Here is a 19,279-nt window from a genome sequence, read left to right as displayed (position 1 = left end):
TTCTTACATAGACATGGTGTGTCCTCACGGTTGACAGAAATACTTAATGCAATGTCGACATCGCAGTAAGTTCTAAATTAGTGCGTCGCAGTCACTGCAAACGTTTTGAACTTTCTGTTTAATAAGTTTAAAAAAAAAAGCACCTTAAATGCAAAGCAAGGCTAAAATGCATTTAGCTCGTCGGAGTAAAGCAGGACGGTTGGCGGCTGGAGCCCTTCGGAAGGGCCTTCCAGGAGCTGGGAGAGGGACGCAGAAAGGGAGGGGAGAGCTGAGGGTCCCGGGGGGCCGGGGAGGCGATTTGGGGTCTGGCGAGCGAGGGCAGGTTGTGGGGTCTGTGTGGAGGGGGGTGAGCCCTGCCCGCGTCCTGGGGGCTGCAGGGCTGGACCGGGGCGGTTCCACAGCACTGCTGCTTGCTTGGGATTTATTTTCTTTTTTTTAAGGCCTCGTAAATGACCCCCCTTTCCTGGTGGGTCCCCCGAAACCTTTGCTGCCCGCATGCGTGCAAGGTGGGCGTTTGATCTCCGTTTGCTTTCGCAGCTCCGGTCGCTTCAAGCGCTTGCGCCCCGTGTTGGGGTTCGAAGTGCGCGGCAGCGAGCATGCCACCCAGGCTGCAGCCCTGCGCAGACGGCTGCCGGCAGCGTGTGTCCCCTCGGCGCCCTCAAACACCCCCGGCTCCGCGCGCCGTGCGGGTGCTGGGGGGGAGCGGTGGGGTGTCGGGGCTGTCCCCGGCGTGGGGCAGACCCCGCTGCTGGCAGTGTCCCCGTTGTGCTTTGCGATAAATGCCTTGTTGCAATAAAAGGGTCGGCAGCATCGGCTGTCTCCGGCTCCCGGTGCGGTGGCACGGTGGGGACGTGTCCCCAGCCCGGTGGCACGGTGTGTGGTGGGGCCAGGACCACAGCCGGGAGTGCCTGAGCTAGCGGGATTTTGGGGGGAAAGCTCTGGGGAATCGCATCTGGCAGCAAAACATGGCGGGAGGGGAGGAAGTGGTTGGGGGGAGACTTTGGTCTCTCCTGCAGCATCCCGTCAGCTTTCTGCCCTGCACATGGGTGGCAAGTTGGAGGCTCCCTGTCTCGGGGGGGGGCAGGATTTCAAGGGCTCCCCGTCTCGAGGGGGGCAGGATTGCCAGGGCTCCCCGTCCGCGGGCAGTTGGAAGCTGCTGCGTGTTGGGTGAAGGCGAGGGTGGCTGGGGAGTGGGGTGCAGGCTGGGTGCTCTGCCCTCCTCCTCCTCCTCCTCCCCAGGGCCGGTGTAATTTTAGGTTTAAATCCCGAGCTTTCCTTAGTGCCTTGTTAAAGCCCCGGCTGGGCGCAGGGGCTGTGTGTCCCGGCAGTGTCTGGGGCTGTCCCTGGGGAAGGGCCCGGAGAGGAGCAGCGTCCCGAGATCCCCGGGTCTGGCAGCACCCCGGCACCGAGACAGTGGTGGGCTTTCTGGTTCCTGTCCTGCTCCCAGCAGGAGCTTCCACCTTCTCTTAAAGTGCAGCTGTACGTGTAGCTGGCCTAAAAATAAAAGCAAGTACGAGCCAGATCTCTTTCGGCAGGAGGAGAGGTTTAAACCTGACACTCTCGTTTTGTGCCGGCCTCTCTCCTGGCCCCTCTCTCAGGGGCCGCTGTGCCCACCAGCCCTGAACTGGGTAAACTGGGAGCGCTGGAGGGACAGGCAGGGGGGGAGCACAGAGGGTTCCAGCCCCTTCCAGCACTGAAGCCTTTAGGAGGGTCTTTCTCTTTGCCACAGGCAGTAGATATGTAGAAAATTGCGTCTTTTGTGCCTGAACGGGACCTCTCGGTAAAGAGGGAGCGTGGGCAGCACTAGGAAGAGGTTTTGGGGAGAAAGGGGCAGTTTTCTTCCCTGCTGAGTGACACCCAGGGGCACAGTCTGAGGTAGAGGTTGGATTCACGCTTTCTTGCAGAGCTTGTTCGCCAGGCTGTGGTGATCGCTCACGGTTTGTGTGCAGGAGAAAAAGGTGGTGGTGGGGGGAAATCTTTTTGAGGTCCTATGACTCATCTTCAGCTTTTTCTCCTAGACCTAACCCAGACCCATCCACCCCCCGTGGTGTGGGGCTGAAGGTCCCGTACAGCCAAGCGCAGCGTGACGGTGATGGGGCTGACTCAGAGGCGAGGAATACTGTGTGACCTGGTGACTGGGGCAGTTACGGCTGGGCTGCAGCGGGCAGCTGCCGGAGCGGCTGTGCACATGCGCTCGGTTATAACAGGGCGGTTCAGAAGGTTTTAAGGAGTTACAAGGCAGGCTGCAGTCGAGCGAGTTCCCGGTAATGACACCCAGGGCTGAGGGATGGTGATTTGCAGCTGCCTGGGAAGATGGCGCTTGCAGACCGAGCCAGAAGGACCGGACCCGTTTGGCCACATCTGGGAGCCGGGAGATCAAAGGGCCCGGCAGTGAGTCACGGCGGTGTGGCGAGGGGTGACGCTGCTCCCCGGGGACAACGGGCTGGTGAAACCCGGGAGACCTGTTGGTGCAGGGCAGGGCATCCCGCAGCCGGGCTGTGGGTAACCATCCGCCGGGTTTTCTCCTCTCCCTGCCCGGTTCCTAATGTTGGGATTAATCCTTCAAACCACAGCATCGCTTCCCCGGGGCAAGCCTGAGCCCCAGCCCTCCCGGGGACCTGCTCGCAAGCGGGGTCGCCGCTCCCCAGGGTGGGTGGGGGCTTTATTTTGGTGGAAGTCCTCAGAAAAGTGGGTGCAGGTGGTTGGTCCCTCGCCCTTGCTTTGGAGACGCAGGTGGTGCAGTGTGAAGGGGGAAGCCGCGGTGTTTGGGGACCCCTCCCGTACCCCCGGGGGTGCAGCAGCAGCAACTTGCAGCGCTTGGTGTTGGCCGGGTCGGGGTGCGGGAGCACGCCCAGCCGCGGTCCCGTGGGGACCCAGCTGTGGGGAGGGGACTGGTTTTGGGGCTCCCAGCTGCAAACTGGTTTTGTAGGGGCGCAGGGTTAGTCGGGGCGTCAGGTACGGGGGGTGCGGGGAGGAAGGGGCTTCCTCTCGCGCAAAGGATTAACCGCAGGCTGTAACTTCATCTCTTGGCTGTTTGCTTTCAGTTCTTCATTTTTCCAATGGAGCTGGAAAAGCGAGAGGTGGGAAGGGGGGGTCTGCGGAAGACACCAGGGTTGGTGTCAGGTCTGGTGGGCTGAGCCCCCCCCCCCCCCGGCCGCCTTCTCCCGCGCCCCCCAGCCCCGCATTCTGGAGGGCTGCAGTTTGCCTCCTTTCTGTCCCGCCTGGGGATTAATCTGCATGACAATTAGCGGGGCTTGGTGGGGAGGTCTTGCTCTTGGGTTCCTTGGGCATATTCCTGCCGCTGCCGCTTTCCCTTCCAAGTGGGCGCCCGGCCGCCGCCACGTCCCCTGCCAAAGTAATTCTTTGCTTTGGAACCGGGAGCCGAAATCTCCTCCGTCTTATTTCGGAGGGGTCAGGGAAGGAGCGGGAACCCCGCTGATCCAACCTTGTTCCCTTTTAACCTGCCTCTCCCGCTCTCCCCTTCCCGGCCCCCCATCCTCCGGATGAGCGGGGCTGCAGCCAGGGCACGGGCATCCACACCGAAGCAAAGCCGAAAAACACACGGGGCCGAGCGGGGGAACCCGATCTGCTTCCGTCGGACCATTTCATATCCGCAGCGTCCCGCGCCCAGGGTTCGGGTTCGTGCCGCTTCTGGTGCCGTCTGGCTTTTGCAATGCCTGCCGGGGTGCCGGGCTCCGCTGGTCACTGCTTTCCTCTTTCCTTGGGGATTTTGGGGGTGTGTTTTGGAGGATGGTGGTCGCGGCTGCATTGTCCAGCTGTCATACCCCAGTCGGGCAGGAGGGGTGGCAGAGCCGCGGTGCGGGCAGGCAGAAGGTGAGCGCTCGCTGCCTGCGCCTCGGCCCCCGCCGCTGCTGCCTGCGCCTCATTGTCTCACTTCTCTCTCCATTCCTACGCCAATTAAAGAGCCGTGTTGCCATTCATGGCCCTTATGGTTTTGTTCAGTTGTCTGTCAGCTCTTGTCAAGCCCTGTCCCCTTCCCCTCCCCCGTTTTCAAAAACAAAACCCCTGACAAACCCCCCTTTGAATCCCCTCTTACCTCACTCCCAGCGAGGGGCCCCATTGACGGGAGATGCCGGTGGCGGCGGCGGGGAGACCGCTCCCCACGCCGCCTTTGTGGGCTGCCGGCAGCCCCCCCCGGCCCCCGGCCTCCCCGCTTCTTGACAGCATTAATTAGATAACTCGGCTTGTCTTTATTTCTCCGAGGGGATGTGCAGGACAATATTACTTGAGGGAGGAAAAATATGACTTCTTTTTTTCCCCTTTATTTTTTCGGCCGACCCCTTGGTTCCATCACTGGCGGAGTTGCTCATTGTGCTGAAAAATAATGAGTTTGCAGGGGTGCGTGTGGGGCGGGGACCGAGCCCGGGGGACCCCCCAACGCTCCTTATTCTTCCCAAACAGCGTCTGCACCCCGGGCTGGTGCTGGCGGGAGCCGGGGGTCCCCAGAGCCACACGCCACCGGCTGCGGAGAGCGCTGCAGGTGGCAGCAGCAGCCTGCGCCAGCGGACTGGCCCCAATTAAATCTCCTCCAAACTCCCTCCATTACCAGCTCTTCTTTTTTTCCCCCCCCTCGCAGGGTTTGGATTAACAGCATTTGTTTGCATGGTTTGGGTGCGACATCTGAATGCACGGGGTGCTGCACGGAGGTGGGGAGATGGAGCAGCACGTGGCCGCTCGCATCAGCGCCTGGCTCCTGCACGGGCTGCGAGCCCTCCTCCTCCTCTTCCTTCTCCACGGGGTGGTCGGCAGCCATCCCCTTAAGTGGTGGATGAGCACTGGGAGGCATCTTGGCCAAGCCCTCGAGGGGACAAAGGAAAAGGAGGGGACAAAGGAAAAGGTTCGCTTTTTGGTGGGTGCTGCCACCTGCCTTTGGCAGCGCTCAGCCCCGGCGCGCTGGTGGTCCCCGTCATCCCCCGCCCTCCGCGTGCATCTTCAGCCACGTGGGAGGCAGCGAGCACCCGGACAGGGTGCTGGGGAGGCAATTAAAGCCCTGAGATCCCCATCTTGAGTGGGGGGCACCGATCGGGGCACAGGAACCCCCCTCTGGTGAGCCCCGGCATGCAGGGCTCTGCGCCGCTGGTTTCTGCGGTGGCTCTGGCCTCTGCGGGACGAGGCCCGAAGCCACCCAACCTCTGCTGGGTGTTTGTGGGCGGCCGACAGGACGGGCGGGAGGGGCGGTGGCTGGAAACGCCGACCTGCCAGTCCCTGCCGCAGGGGAGATGGCAGAGCTTGCTCTCCGGTGTCTTTGGTGTCTGTCCACCCATGGTCAGGCAGCGCTATGGGTTCTCCATCGGCTGTCCTCTTTAGGGCTGGTGGGGAGTCCGGGGCTCGGATGCTCTCCGGCGGCGCGTACCCTCGCCACGCTCTAATTACCTGGACGGCTCGGGGAGAAGGTCCTTCCCGCGGTGCAGGAGGGCTCTTGAGTCACCGGGGCCGGCCCTGGCTGCCGGCGGCTGTGGGGCCGGGGATGTCACTGGCTGCAGTGGCAGCCACCGGCCATGGGCACTGAGGTGTGGCTGGCACCCCGTGGCACCCGTGCCTGCTTTCCCAAAGCCTGGCTGCTGACCTGTTTTCTGCAGCATCCTCGGTGGCCGGAGCCCTCCTCTGCTCGGTTTCTTCCTGGTTGGTGATAACCTTGGTGGAACCGCTGGTGGAACCGCCTGGTCCAAAAGTCTTTGAGACCAGAGCAGAACCCTGAGCTTGGCGGCCGGCAAACTGGTACAGAGGGCCGAGCAGATCTGTGGGCATCGTCCTTTTTCCCTGGTGACCTCCACTTGTCCCTCATCTGTACTTCTTCTGCCGTGACATCTGGTGCGGGGACAGGAAAAGCAGGAATCTGTATGGAGAGACTGCCTTGCTGCTTGGTGGGTGGCTTTTTTGGCTGAAGAGCATCTCCTCTAGCAGAAACATGCTGGGTGGTGGTAGCGGGTGAAGTTTTGAGTCAGCCCTTGTGTGGTGTTGCTTCGGATTTCTTCTCCCCTAGGCAAGGGGTATGCGCTGGAGAGGGGGAGACCAGACCCTTCTGGGTGCTGCAGGTTTGCAGTGGGATCCTGGGTTCTCCTCCTAGCTTCCCGTTGCAGAAAGACTGCAGTTATGTGCAATCTCATGATAAAATAGGTTCTCTCTGGTCGTTCTCCATTTGCTAGTCAGGTACAACTGCACTGCCCCCCTTCACGTTTTGTAAGGGTCTTCAGAGTTGCAGCAGGGACCGTGCAACTTCTGAGCAAAGCTCCGAGAGCCGTGATGGGATCTCCGGGCTTCCCGGCCGGCGCAGGCAGCTCTGCGCCCGTAAGCACGATGCTCGCTTGGCCTTCAGCGATCGAAGCTGGGTAGGGAGAGTTAGGGGACAAAGCTTTGGATACGAGATCTGCGGTTACTAACGCTGAAGTGTTGGAGTGGCCTCCTGGCATCGCCAAAGCCACCGGCTTCCCCGCAGAGAGACGCGGGGAGCGGAGTTGGGGCTGGAGCCGGGGCTGGAGCATGGACTGGCCTGTGCCATCTTGAGCATCACGTCTCTTTCTGGGCAGAGAGGGGTGTTTTGCTTTCATTTTCCCCCTGCAGCTGGGGTTCCCTCGCCTTCTGCTTAATTTGGACCCTGGCTTGACCTTGACCCGGAGTCGGTTACGGCGCAGAGCTTACCCCGGGGTGCCAGCGCTGGCGGGGGCGCTGGCCCCAGCATCTTTAAGTTCATCTCAGAAAATGGCATCCCTGGCAACTGGGGCGGGGGGGGCGGGGGGTCGCTTTTGGGTGGGGTAGGTGTTTTTACCAGCCTGTGACGAGCCTTACGGCTGGTAGTAAAGCAACAGGGGGGTTTTGGGGAGCAGTGGAGTTAGAAAATGGCATCCCTGTGTGGGGGGGGGGGGGGCGGGTGCAGGTTGCCATGGCGACCCGTTTATGCCTCACTGATGCGTCGTGTAAATCCGTTTGGAAACGAGAAGGGCCTTTTGTCTTTGGGAGGGTTGAATGGGCCTCATTAAACCCGAGATGTGGAAAAAGGGCCTTAGAGTGCGTCTGGGAGGGGGACGGGACGGGACGGCCCCGTGGGGCGGCCACGGGGGCTCGGCAGAGGCAGGTCCCCCTGCCCGGGGATGTAAGCTGGGGGGAGCTGCAAGGTGCCGGTTTGAATAGCTGAAAAAGATCTCTCTGAGCAGCAGAGGCCAAAGGAGTGAAGGAGATAGGAGGCTGTTTTCAGAAAGAATTACCTGAAATTGCTGGGTTCTGTGCTGACCACCTCGGCTCCAAAAGGATGCAGCAGAAATAGAAGAGGTCTGCAGAAGGGCAATGAAAATAATTATACGCAGATTAGCAGGGGGAGAAAAAAAAAAAAAAATCGAAGGCTTTTTTTAAAGGAGGCTAATAATAGAAGAGCACATAAAAGAAGTGGGATCTAAAAGTGGGGGGATTCGCGTGCTCCTATTTACCCTCTCTCGCGGTGACGGATAACTCGACTGAACAAGCGAGAAGGCGGCAGATACAGACGGGAGGCAGAGGAGAGCGGGGAACCTTTTTGTTCAAGCTGTAATTAACTTCCTTTCGTGGATATCTTTGTTCCCAAGAATTTAATGGGAGTCGAAAAGGAGAAAGGGTCCTTTGCCTCCGGGTGCCAGCACCGCTCCTGGAAAGGGCTGTGGATGCTGCTGGTGTTACTGGGATGAGGTGGGCTGTTGCATGAAGTATGTAATTCCTGTGTTTTAATTCTCCTCGGCTCTCAAGAGGTGAAGCGAGTTGGGTGGTGGGTGCGGTGTCCCGTGGGGCTGGCCGTGGACCCCCGCTGCTGGGGTATCACCAGGAAAACCCGAGACAGGATATCTGATGCTCTCGGTTCAAGCTCACGGCGGACCGTGCAGTTGTCCCTGTCTGATGATGCTGTTTGTCTTCAGCCATGGTGCTGTGAAGGTACCGCCCAAGTAAGGTCCCTGGATTTCCTACCAACCCCTTGAAGTCTCGTCCTGGGTGAAAATGTGGGTTTTGGCAAGCGCAGAGGTGGCTGAGTGTCACCGGAGGAGCTCTGGAGTGGTGGCTGGAGCGTGAGCTCTGGAGGGACCCTCCGATGGCTGGAGTGTGACCCGACTCTGCGGCATCGGAGGGTCTGGAGGACTCCTCCGGGGACAGGACTGATTTCCAGCCGGTGGTTGAGTGTCTTGGGCAGCTGCTGCAAAACAGTGGTGCTGTGTCCCAGAAAAACGAGTAAGAGTGAGGCAGAGAGAGTCAGGCGTTTAATTTTGTGTGCAGTTGGGCATCGGTGAAGCTCTCACAGGTTTCAGAGCGTTTTCCAGGAGAATGCGCCCAGTTTGTACACAGATGTTTGGCTTTTTTACTGGATCTCTAGCTTGCAGAGCCGTTTCCCCTCCCTTTTCCATGGTGGTTCCCAGCTGGTGTGAGCTGCGGTGCCTCCTGGGAGCCGGGGTCCTGCTGGGAGGACCCACGTGCCGTGTGGGTATGAAGAGCTGCGCCAACGTTGGTCTTCAGCTGCCCAGACACCGGGAAAACGCGCAGCTCCTGCCTGCTAGAAAACGCAGCTCCTGCCTGCTAGAAAATGCCGTACGCATTATCGCTGCCCTCCTTTCGCAGCACCTCGCTCTGCTGGGCATCGGCATCCTTCCTGGAGCCTTCCCTGCCAGAAGTAGATGTCCTCCTTGTAAGATGCAATTATTTTTGGATTTCTTTGAAGAAAACAGCATTTAGCATATGTCATCTTGTATGTATGTCAGCATTAATGCTTTAGAGCATCTTCTCCAAGGAGGAGGTTGTTGTTAAATGTTTTTCTGTTTTTCTACAAAGCCTGAAATAAAGTGAGATGCATCGTGTTTCTTGGACATGGGGAAAGGCGACGCTGCCCCAAAGATGTTGTAGTTCACGTGGTGCAAGGAGTGCCTGGGCTCGGGGGGAGACGGGTTGTTGGAAAGTGTGTCAACACGTTCTTTTAAAAAATTTATATATTCAAGCAATTTACTGGTCATGTTCTCCCTCAGGAAGAGCTGAAGGACTGTTAGGGTGTTTGTAAAGGTGCCACGTAGCTTATCTGCAGGACACTTGTGTTTGCAGCAGGTGCTGTGAACATGTTAGCTCGTCTGCGGTTAATGAGCCTGCGTGGTGGGTGTGGGGTGGTGTGTGTCTGTGGAGGAAGGAGGTATCGTGCCCAACCCGAGTCCTGAGCTTGCTCCAACCAAACTTGTGTGGTTTTCCTTCTGACCCCGTGTTCCTGGGCTCGCTGAGCCTCTAGCAGCGGTGGGATGGAGCAGGTCATCCCTGTGTGATGCCGGTTGGGGTCTGCTGGTTGCAGGAACCCCGAAGATGCCGGAGCTCCTTGGCACGGCTGGTGTCCCGCGGGCCAGCCTGGGGAGCCACGGGCTTGTGATCCGGCAGGAGGCTTGCCGGGAACCCCACCACCCTCCCACATGGCTTCTCCTCCTCGAAGCTGAGGTGCGAGCTTCTGGCTGCCGGTGGAAGGACAGTGTCCCCTGCCTGTGGTTGTACCAGGGGGCCCGGTCACCCCCGGTGTGCGGAGCTGTCGGGTGGGTCTGTGCCTGGCCACGTCGGGGTTGAACCGAAGGAGCAGCCGGCACTGCAGGCTGGTCCATGTTCCTCAGGGGAGCGTGCCGTGCCGTGCCGTGGTGTGGCTTCACCTCCTGCCTGGGCACAGCCTGGGGACGCGGGGGCTGCAGATCCCTCCCTGGGCAGCCCACTGCGTGTTTCAAGGGATTATCCTCTCTTATCGCCCTGTTCCTCTTCCTCGCCCAGCAAACCGCCTCTCAGACCGGGCTCTGGCCAAGTCCGTGGCCCTTCCAGCAGGTCCCACTTGTACCCCCCCCAGGTCGCTCCATCAGGTCCCACTGGAGCTTTTTGGAGCCCTGAGTGGGGATTAGCCCTCCGTGCTGGTGAGAGGGGGGCTGCCTGGTCTGCAGCGGGTTTGGGGGTCCCCGCCAGCGGCCCCCCAGCTTGGGGAAGGGGAGAAGCTGCTCTTTAATCCCGTCTCTCTGCTCCGGTATCCCGGCATCCCGCTGCCAACAGAGCTCCCCTTGTTTACCCAACTCGGAGGAATCGGTTTACAAGGCTCACAAATACCCTTTTCACCTTTCCCATCAGAAAACACCTCCCGAAACAATGAGGAAATTGGACGCTGCCACCTGATCACTCCCAAGGAACCTGCGGGGCCGGGGGGGGGGACACAGGCGCTGGGGGCCGGGGATGCGGCGGCAGGGATGCTCCTCAGCAGCCAGCACGGCTCTGCGGGTGGGCAGGTGCCACCCAAAAATCTCCCTGAGGGGCTTTAAGTGCTGAAGCTGGTGATAACCGGAGTGGAGGCCAGCGCTCCCCTCCTGGCACGCTCTGCTCAGCTGGTTGCAGTTTGCAGAAAAAAAAAAAAAAAAAATAATTATTTGGTGTGCTGAGCTGGGACAGACCATGGGCAGGGGTCTGCTCGTGTCCCAGGCACGGGGTCGGAAACTGGGGCCGGGAGGTTACGGCTTTGAGCAGCAGCTCTCCCCGCTCTCGGTGCCCTGCTGCTCTGCCGGACCCAAAGTCAAGTTGTCTGGTAGCGTGTGTCTGGGGCCGTGCCCCAGTGCCAGCGTTAAGGGTGAGCTGAATTTCGATTATTCTTCTTTCACCTCTCCCGCTTAGAACTCGGAAATCAAACTGTAACGTATGGATACAGCACGTGCTCTGAGGGCCCGGTGAATTTCCCCATTAATTTCAGAGGAGATCTGTTCATTCTTCCCAGTTCAGATAAATTTGAAGATGTGTCCTTGTAAAGACAAGTCAAGAGCGTAATTCTTTTTTTGCCTTTGACAGTCCTTCTGGAGTAAAATTTCTCATACCCAGAACTTGCTGTAATGCTGCGTACGGGCAACTTGGAACAATTTTTTGGATGCTTTTTTCCTCTGCTGTTCTTGTGATAAACGTTGCTTTTCATCTTCTGTATTTTAAAGGAGAATTTCCTGGAGAACTGGCCTCTTGCCTGATGGGAGCCGTTTTCAGTCTTCCTAGGATGACCCTCATAAGCCGTTGCTTGTGACAAAGCAAAATTTGGGGAGGGGGAAAAGTCTGGATGTGTGGTTAAGAGCTCAAAGAGCAGTGAGAGGGGTTTTGAAGGCGTACGCTTCGGGGGTTTATCCTCACCGCTCGTGCTGCCCGGCCTCTCGGCTGGGAGACAGCCCTGCTTTTAGAGGAGAGAGGGAAGACGCCAATGGGGAAACGGAGGAGGAAAAATCAGGGAAATTGGAGGACAAAGGGTGAAACGTGTGCGCGGGCAGGAGTGTGGCGGTTGTAGGGAGCACCCCAAAAGCCCCGCGCAGCGCTGCCTCGGCGTGCGGTGAAGAGCCGCCTGCTTTGGCTGGTAGCTCTGTCTTGCTCGAGTTTTTCATGTTGGAGATTTGGAAAATGTTCTTGGGCTAATTCCCAGGCAGAAGCTGTGTGCTTCTGAAGCTTGGACCGAGCCTTCGTAGAAGAAATTCGGCTCGTAATTTTATTCTTAAAACAAATAAAACAAACGTAGGCCTTCGTCTGAATTTTCTAGGATGAAGGAAGTGCCAACAGGATGTGGCGCTGGGATGTTCTCAGCTCCCTGGATTGCTTTATGGCCCCTCCCCTGCTTAAAAATCGGCTTGACCTGATCCCAGAGGGCCGTGCCGTCAGCGCAGGGCTCGTGGACCGGTCGGTTTGCAGGTGTTGGCCAAGGAGGTGTGATAGGTGCTCCTGGTATGGAGATGAGGGGTGGATAGGAGCCTTCTCCTCCCGCTCCGGCGTTGCGAGACATCTGCTTTACTTGTTTGTGGCTTCCTGTTTGGCATCTTCTGGGCAGGAGGGAGCTGGCAGGGGCTGGAGGAGGGAATTTGAGTCACTTGGGAGTCCTGTGCCAGAAAGCCTCTGACTCAGCCCAGCCGTGGAGAAACGAGTGTGGGATCCAGCTGCCTCTCGGGGTGGGAACCCGTGAGCGAGCGTGCAAGTGTTCACTTGCGCTGCATGTCTGCGGCCTGGCGCGGGGTGGGGAGGGAGGGGCAGGGGCTCCTTTGCATCTCCTGCTGCACGGCTCCCGGGATTGCGTCAGGGCTCCGGCCGTGGGTGGGGGAAGCCTTTATCGCTCCCGAGGCTTTGGAAGCGGCGTGCTGGCCGGGGGCCAGCTGACCTACTTGGTAGCATTCAGGCGAAGCGCGGCGTACCTGCCGGCAGCGCCGGGGATGGAGCCAGGCTCTGCCGTGCCGACAGCACGGTGCAGCATCCCACCTGCACGGGCCCTTTAGGGGCGAAGTTTCCTGCTCTTTCGTTAGGCCTTCTTCCCGACTTTTACAAAACTTAATTGCTCCCTGCAAGCTTGCATGGCAAAGGTGCGGCCAGTGTACCGGTGGTGCAGGGGTCGGGATGATCCCCCCCCGCCACGGTGCTTCTCGGGGTGGAGGCAGAGCCGCAGCCGCGCAGGGAGGATGGGGCAGATAACCCGCCTGCATTCAGCTCCCGCGCTCGGAGCAGCGTGGGTGAAAGGGACCGTACCCCCACAATGTCCCTTTGCCTCCGCTCCTGGGGCTGGGTGAGAGCGGGTGCCGGGGCTGCCCCCTCCGTGCTGGCGGAGAGGTGCAGCTGGCTGGCTGTCTGTCCTGTCCGTCCTTCCCGCTGCTACAGCTGGCACTGAGCTCCAGAGCCCTTGCCAAGGGCGTCGGGGTGTGCGTGGGCTCGGGCTCTGCCTGCCTCCTGCCAGCCCAGTCGGTGTGCAGGTCTGGGGCTCCCGCAGCCAGAGGCCTGGAGCCTGGGCTGCTCCGGCGCTGGTTTCAGCTCCCTGGCTTCTTGCTAAGACTTGTACCCGAGCCACGGAGCAGGTTGGGCTTGTGCATTTGATCTTCCTTCCGTGGTGCCTGCAGCCTCGGCCGGTGCAGCTGGCTGGGGGGAGAGGGTGTCCTCGTGGCCGTGTCCCCCCCCGTCCCGCTGCTGGGGTGGGATGGGGCAGGGACCGGCCATGTCCGGGAGTGGAAGGGAAAGCCGCTGACGTGCAGCCTGCCGAAGCACACGCTTCGGTTTTCGCCGTGCCCAAATTACGCGAGGGAGTTGCAGCAGAGATAACTTTGCTGGAACATCCATTCCCACCTTATCTTCTATCAAGAACGCGTTAGGTTGCCTACATCAAAGTAGATGCTCTGCTGCTTCCCTCCTTGTTGCTCTAATCCTCTACTTCACACTGAAAAAAAAAATCAGAGCATTGCTCCACAATAATGAAATCTGAATGCTAATTATCAGCATATTGCCTTCCTTCCCTTCGCAATGCCCTGCCTTCCAGCCCCAAATAGCTTTTCTCCCTCCTTGCTCCTCTCCATCCGGTCCTCCCACGCTCCTGGGCACGCCGTTGAGCCTGGCTTGGTAGAAGTTGTCCTGCAGGATGCTTCCTTCCCTTCCATTTAAGGACAGGAATTCCTCGGGGAGCCGGGGCGTGGAAGGGATCCCTCCCCGCGCCCCATTGTCAGGACTTCTCCCCATGTCTAATTATCGCCTGTCCCTGCAGGAAGCTCGTTGCCTGGCCGTCGGGCAGGGCCACGGCGTCTCCAGCCCGCCCGCTCCGCAGCCCTTTGTGGGAAGACTCCATTCCCCGTTGGGTGCCAGGCTGGGGTTTGGGAAGGGAGCTCACCCTCGTCGTGGCAGGAGGGCTGGGGAGCGGGGCTGGACCAAGCGAGCCCCTGGCTTTGGTGGTGGGAGCCCGCGCCGGCTCCTCGCACATGCGGTGATGGTGAGGCAAGAGGAGAACTTATTTTGGTGTCAAAAAACATCTTGTGGAGAGAAAGCAGCGGAGTTTAAGTATGAAGTAAATGGTGTGAAAGCAGAGCTCTGCAGGGGGTGGGACGGGCTGGCATGGCCCCCACAGCGTGTGGCTAACCTCTCGCCCTCCTCTCTTCTAGGTTCATGAGTGGGAAGGGGCTGGTCATCTACCCGGAGATTGGGGATAAACTGGACATTATCTGCCCCAAGGCGGAGCCGTCCAAGCCTTACGAGTACTACAAGCTGTACCTGGTGAAGAAGGACCAGGCAGATGCCTGCAGCACCGTCATGGACCCCAACGTGCTGGTGACGTGCAACCGGCCCGAGCAGGAGATCCGCTTCACCATCAAGTTTCAGGAGTTCAGCCCCAACTACATGGGCCTAGAGTTCAAGCGGCAGCAGGATTACTTCATCACATGTGAGTCGCCCTCCTCTTCCTCGCCGCCAGCCCCAGCTTGGGGGGGCCGTGGGGTCCTGGAGATTGTCACCAGGCGCTTGTTCGTGACTTGGCCGGTGCAAAGAGCTGACACGTACGGAAAATATTTCCCGCTGGATAGGAGAAGAGGGAGGAATGTGCCGCTGGCCGAGCGGGTCACCGGCCTGTATCTGGCTGCTCTGCTGAGCCTTGTGCCCCCTGCCCTGCCCCTGCCCGCGGCCGGGAGCACGACCATGTCCCCCCGCCGGGGTCAGCCCTGGCACGGAGGGGCAGCGTGTGCCTGGAGCTTATTTTTTGCCGCCACTTTCCTCCGAGGCTGGAGATGTTGCAGTGCATTTCTTGTAGGGCTGGCCGTGGGGAGCTCCCGGCGGGGCAGTCGGGAGCGGGAGGAACGGTGACCGAGGAGATGCTCGTCCTCCCCCCTGGGCGCCGCCTCCGAGAGCAGTGGGGAGCTGCCAGTGGTGCCCAGTCCTTGCTGTGGTCTAAATGGCTGTAAAATTCTGCATACCGCCTTGTTCACGTTGTTTCTCGGTATAATACAACTTCACGGAGGGGTCCGTGTGTGCAGGGAACCGTTGCACAGGGATGTATCCGCTTGTGCTGGCTCCGCCGTGGATGGAGGGAGGACTCGGGGGAGCTCGGCCGTACCTTGGCAGCGCTGGGCTTGCTGATGCCTGCCGGCTCGCTCTTCTCCTCGACCTCGCTGTTTCCGCCTGGCTCGGCGCATCGCGTGTGAACCCACGGCGGAGCAGCCGGCAAAGGGCACGGTGGCCGCGCACGGCTCGTCTCTCCCCTCGCCATCACGTGCCACGGGGTTGACGGCGAGCGGCCCCGCACAGAGGTCAGCTGCCTGCGTGGGAGGCGAGCGCCGAGCTGCGGGAGCTGGTGCTTTCCAGTCGGTAAACAGTGTATTTTTAGCCTGAAATCTTTGCCCTCAGAGGGGGTAGCGAGGATGTTGCAGGCAGCTGGGGGCAGGAGGTGCTCTGCCGTAGCGCGGTGCCGCGGTGATGCTGCCAGCCTGGATTTCCCCGGTGAGCCCTACCTGGGGCTGGAGCTGCCTGTCGTTTTGCTGTGGAATAGTTTGAGTAAACCTGGCGCTGAGGAAACGGCCAGGATGGGCTCCGGCACGTCCCTTGTGTCCTTTGGCTGAGCACAGGGTGGTGGCGAAGGGGCTCGCAGGGGTTTCTGGACACCTGCGCCCGGCACCGTGTGGCCGTAGGAGGGGTGACGGCGGGGAGGGCCTGGCACAACAACCCGCTCAGCCTGCTCGGCACGGCAGAGACCGCGGGCTGTGCAGGACTGAGTCACCGTTTGGCGGGGCCGGTCTCTTCCCCAGAGCCACCGTCGCTCTGTCACCCTCGCTGGCCGGTTCTGGGGCCGTCTGCCCGGTGTCACTTGGGGGGAGCACAGCTGGGGTCACCAGCTTCTCAGCCTTTGGGGGTGCAGGCAACCCTGGCTACAAGCCCAGACGCCCTGGGGATGGGCTGGGGGTGCCAAAAGCCCCGGCACAGCTCCTCTGCAGGCTCCCATCTCCTTTGCCATGAATCACCGCGGCTGTCTCGAGTCTGGTGGCTCTGGGACCCCCAAAGGTCAGCCCTGCTGCTGTCCCCCGGCTGCTGCGAGGCTTGATTCAACAGCGAGCTTTCCCTGCAGTGAGCGAGGAGGGGGCTGAGTGCACGGCCGTGAGCCTGCCTTTTGTATGTCAGGCAAACATCTTGAAGCACTCGCTCAGCGGCTCCTCTCTGCTCGAGGGTCAAGTTCAAGCACTGGCACGGTCGTCAAGCTAATGAGGGCTGAAAGCGGGGTCCTGCCTCGTGCCCCACCGCTGCATCCCCTGGGACCCTCAGGCTGCAGAGAGCCCCCAAAGACAAATACGTTCCCCAGAGCGAGCGCAGGGGCCTAACGAAGCTCCGGGGAGGAGAAACGTGGGGGTCCCTGGCATTGCACCACAGTCCGGCATGAAGGCGCAGGCAGGGCAGGCAGAGGATTTACCAGGTTCTGAATTGCACAAGTTTTAAGGAGCTGCTTTGCATTTCACACGAAAGCTGTTGCTTAAGTTAAATCAACCGCCCGTAGCTTTCAGTGGCGTTCTCACAAGCGGCCGGCGGCGTGCTGCCGAGTACAAACGCGGCTCCCCAAAGGCCCCCCCGGCTTTGAGCCGGTGCCAGCTCCCCTCTGACGCTGCCAGCACACCTGGGTCAGCATCGCTCCGGCTCGCTGCAGCTCCGACGGGATGCACGGCCGGGATTTTGCTGGCACAGCGCAGGTTGCGAAGTCCCGGCTGTGCGTCCCGTTGGAGGTTTGGCTGAGGCTTTTAAACTCACTGCATTTTTGCCCAATCTGGTTTTTTATATGATTCTGCTACCAGCAATGGGAATCTTCTCCCATATCCAGAAGTATTCTCTGTATTTGTAATACAATCCCGCTTTCATCCCAAAGCGGGGGATATCCCCAGAGACTGCCATAAAATCCTATTTATCCTCTATTTCCCGATCCCGGTCTCCTGTTGCAGCATCTCGGAGCCTGTACAGGGCTGGGAGAAGGATGCAGTGAGCGGGGGATGCTCAGAGCATCCCTGTGAGGTCCCCCCCCTCCCCTCGGGGGGCCGGCAGTGCCCTCTGCCCCCTCCTTGGACCGTTTCTGACTTTAATTTCTCTTGACTCCTCTGCGCTTTGATGCGAGCCCCCTTGGAGCTGGGAGCGAGCGGCCGCTGCCAGCTGAACTTTGGCCCCTGGGTGGGCCGAGGATGCTCCTGTGATCTGGCTGTACCCTCTGCCGAGCAGCCCCAGGAGCTCTTTCTGCCAAGAAATAAAATAGCCAAAAAAACAAAGTCAAAAGTCTCCCGAGCAGACCACCCACATGTTGTCTTCCCCCCCCCCCTTTTTTTTTTCCTTTTCCCCTCCCCTCTCCCCAAGCTTTGCCTTGACACACAAAAGGGTGGTTTTTTTCTTCCTTTTCATTTGCAGTCAGCCCTAAGCCGGGGGAAGCGATGCTGAAGCAGAGGGGAGCGGGGCGGCAGCGGGACGTGTGCCGCTTGCCCCCCCCCCCGCCCTTCCCCAGGCAGCTGGAAAACCTCCTCGCCGGAGCCAGGGGGCTTCCCGGGGTCCCTCGCCATTCAGGGCTGCTCCCCCCCCTCGCCTTGGATACGCCAAGCCTTGTTTAGGGCCACTTTTATCACGCAGGGACACGGCCCCAGCCCTCGGCTTAGCGATGAAAAAGGCTTTTGAAAGCGAACGTAACCTCTCCCCATCCATGCTCTCCGAAGCCTTGCTCCGAGCCCCTCCACACCAGCCCCAGGCTTTCGTTAAAAGCATCTTTTCTCCCGGGGCTGGTGCCTCTTCCTAAGCCTTTTCATGAAGAACAAGATGGAGGAGCCCCTGCCTGCAGGTCTGCACCAGAGGCAGAGGCTCGGTGGAGGACATGGGGCACCGTCCCTGGGACAGGGCCCTCGGAGGGCAGGGAAGCTGGGAATTTGGGAATTGGGTGTTTTGGTCCATGGCAGACTTTGGGTTCAGGGCAGCTGGTGGTTTCTTCCGTCCTTGGTGTCCTGCAGCTGCCTCGCTGCCTGCCTTGGGTGTCTGGGTGGGAGTCTCCTGTCCCCTCCCTGCAAAAGCATTGCACGCCGCGGGCAGACGGAGGGAAGCGTGCGGTGGTGGCTCTCCCGGGCGGTTCCTCCTGCCGTGCTGCGTGGGAGGTAGGAAGGTGAGCTCTAACAGGAATGAATACTTGCTTTCTGCCCCAAAAGAAAGTCCCGTGGGGGTTTCTCTGCCAAGCGCAAGGCCGTGGGCTGGCTCCTGGGAAGGTCGATGGGGACTCCAGGGCAGCTTGTACTTGCAGACCTGTGTGTGGATGTGAGTGATGCCGCCGTTCCCCAGGCTGGCGGTGAGGTTTGGATCATTCACGCTGTCCTCATCAAGGCAGAAGGTGCTTCTGGCTCATTAGCAGGCGTGTGGTTACTGCTCCCTCCGTCCCTGTGGAGCGGATTGCTTGTGAATGGCTGAAATTGGAGAGAAGAATGTGTCCGACTGCTTAAAAATAATCCATCCGATTGCTTTTTGGGCTAGCAGGAGCGAAAGGCTATAGGAAGATGAAAGCTGAGGACTGTTCTGTGACGGTGCTGTCCTAGAGGTGGGGTGGGGGTCCTGCTTCGTACCTGCAGGTCATCTGCCCCAGGTCTGAGAGCCTGACCGTACCCACATTTCTCGTTAGCTTTGGTTTTGACCAATTTCTGATGATTTTCTCTGCTTCCTTGGCTGTCCATGTCCTCCTCAAGCAGCCTTCCCCCAGTCCTGGTGTCTGCTCCTGGGATGCTCGTGGGCAGCTCCGGCCGCCCCCCCCGGCTTAGCCAGTCGTGCAGGTTCGGCTCTCTCCACCTCCCCTCCTAACTCACTCCAGCTCTTAATTGCGTTTGCTGCTACTCTTTGAACTTGCTCCAGTTTTACTATCTCTGGTAATGAGGTGCCGAGATAGAGATGCATTAATCCCGATGTCCCGGCAGCGGGGCGGCGTGAGCAGGAGCTCCCGGCTTGGCCGACCAGCCCTGCGGGGTTTTCCCGGGTGGGATCTCTTGCCCGTCCCTCTGCCACGTCCCCGGCTGCGGCGTCCCACCTCTCCTGTGAGCCTGATGAAGGCAAGGAGACCTCGTTTGATGAAAACGCTAAAGCAAAAGCAAGGCCCCGGTAGATGTTTGCCCCATAAATCTAATACGTTTGCTGTTTATTGTTCGTCTTTAAGCCCTTCAATCCATTTTTGATGTAATAATGTTCGTAATCCAATCTAACGCTTTTTGGCAGCAGGATTCAGCGAGACCAGATATATTACCCTGAGTGCTTCTTTAAACCCCTTGTCTTGCGTTTCTGTTTTTAGATGCAATTAGACTTAACCTGGCAGTAATTATTTGTTGTAAACCATTGCTGCCTCTGCGACATAGGCTTCGTCCCTGGGCCTTTCTGCGTCAGCGTTTTTCCATAGCTCGCGCTTCAGCGTGGAGAAGGGGATCACCTATATATTGCCAACTGCCAGGATCATCCTGCTTTTTGCCTTTTTTTTGGTGGGTTTTTTTTTTGTTTGGTTTTTTTTTTTTTT

General features: G+C 59.4%; 1 protein-coding gene across 1 annotated transcript in view; it reads left to right on the top strand.

Moving 5' to 3' along the window:
• Positions 1-19,279, top strand: part of EFNB1 (ephrin B1) — a 49,185-nt gene that overhangs the window by 16,628 nt on the left and 13,278 nt on the right. The window contains exon 2 of the mRNA XM_075762982.1: positions 13,899-14,176. Coding sequence (XP_075619097.1) covers positions 13,899-14,176 — 278 coding nt within the window. The remainder of the gene's footprint in view (positions 1-13,898; positions 14,177-19,279) is intronic.

The sequence above is a fragment of the Balearica regulorum genome, chromosome 11 (assembly GCF_011004875.1).
Source record: "Balearica regulorum gibbericeps isolate bBalReg1 chromosome 11, bBalReg1.pri, whole genome shotgun sequence".
NCBI classification, from domain to species: domain Eukaryota; kingdom Metazoa; phylum Chordata; class Aves; order Gruiformes; family Gruidae; genus Balearica; species Balearica regulorum.
The sequence above is the reverse complement of the archived record's forward strand: the minus strand, read 5'-3'. Positions and strand labels throughout refer to the sequence as shown.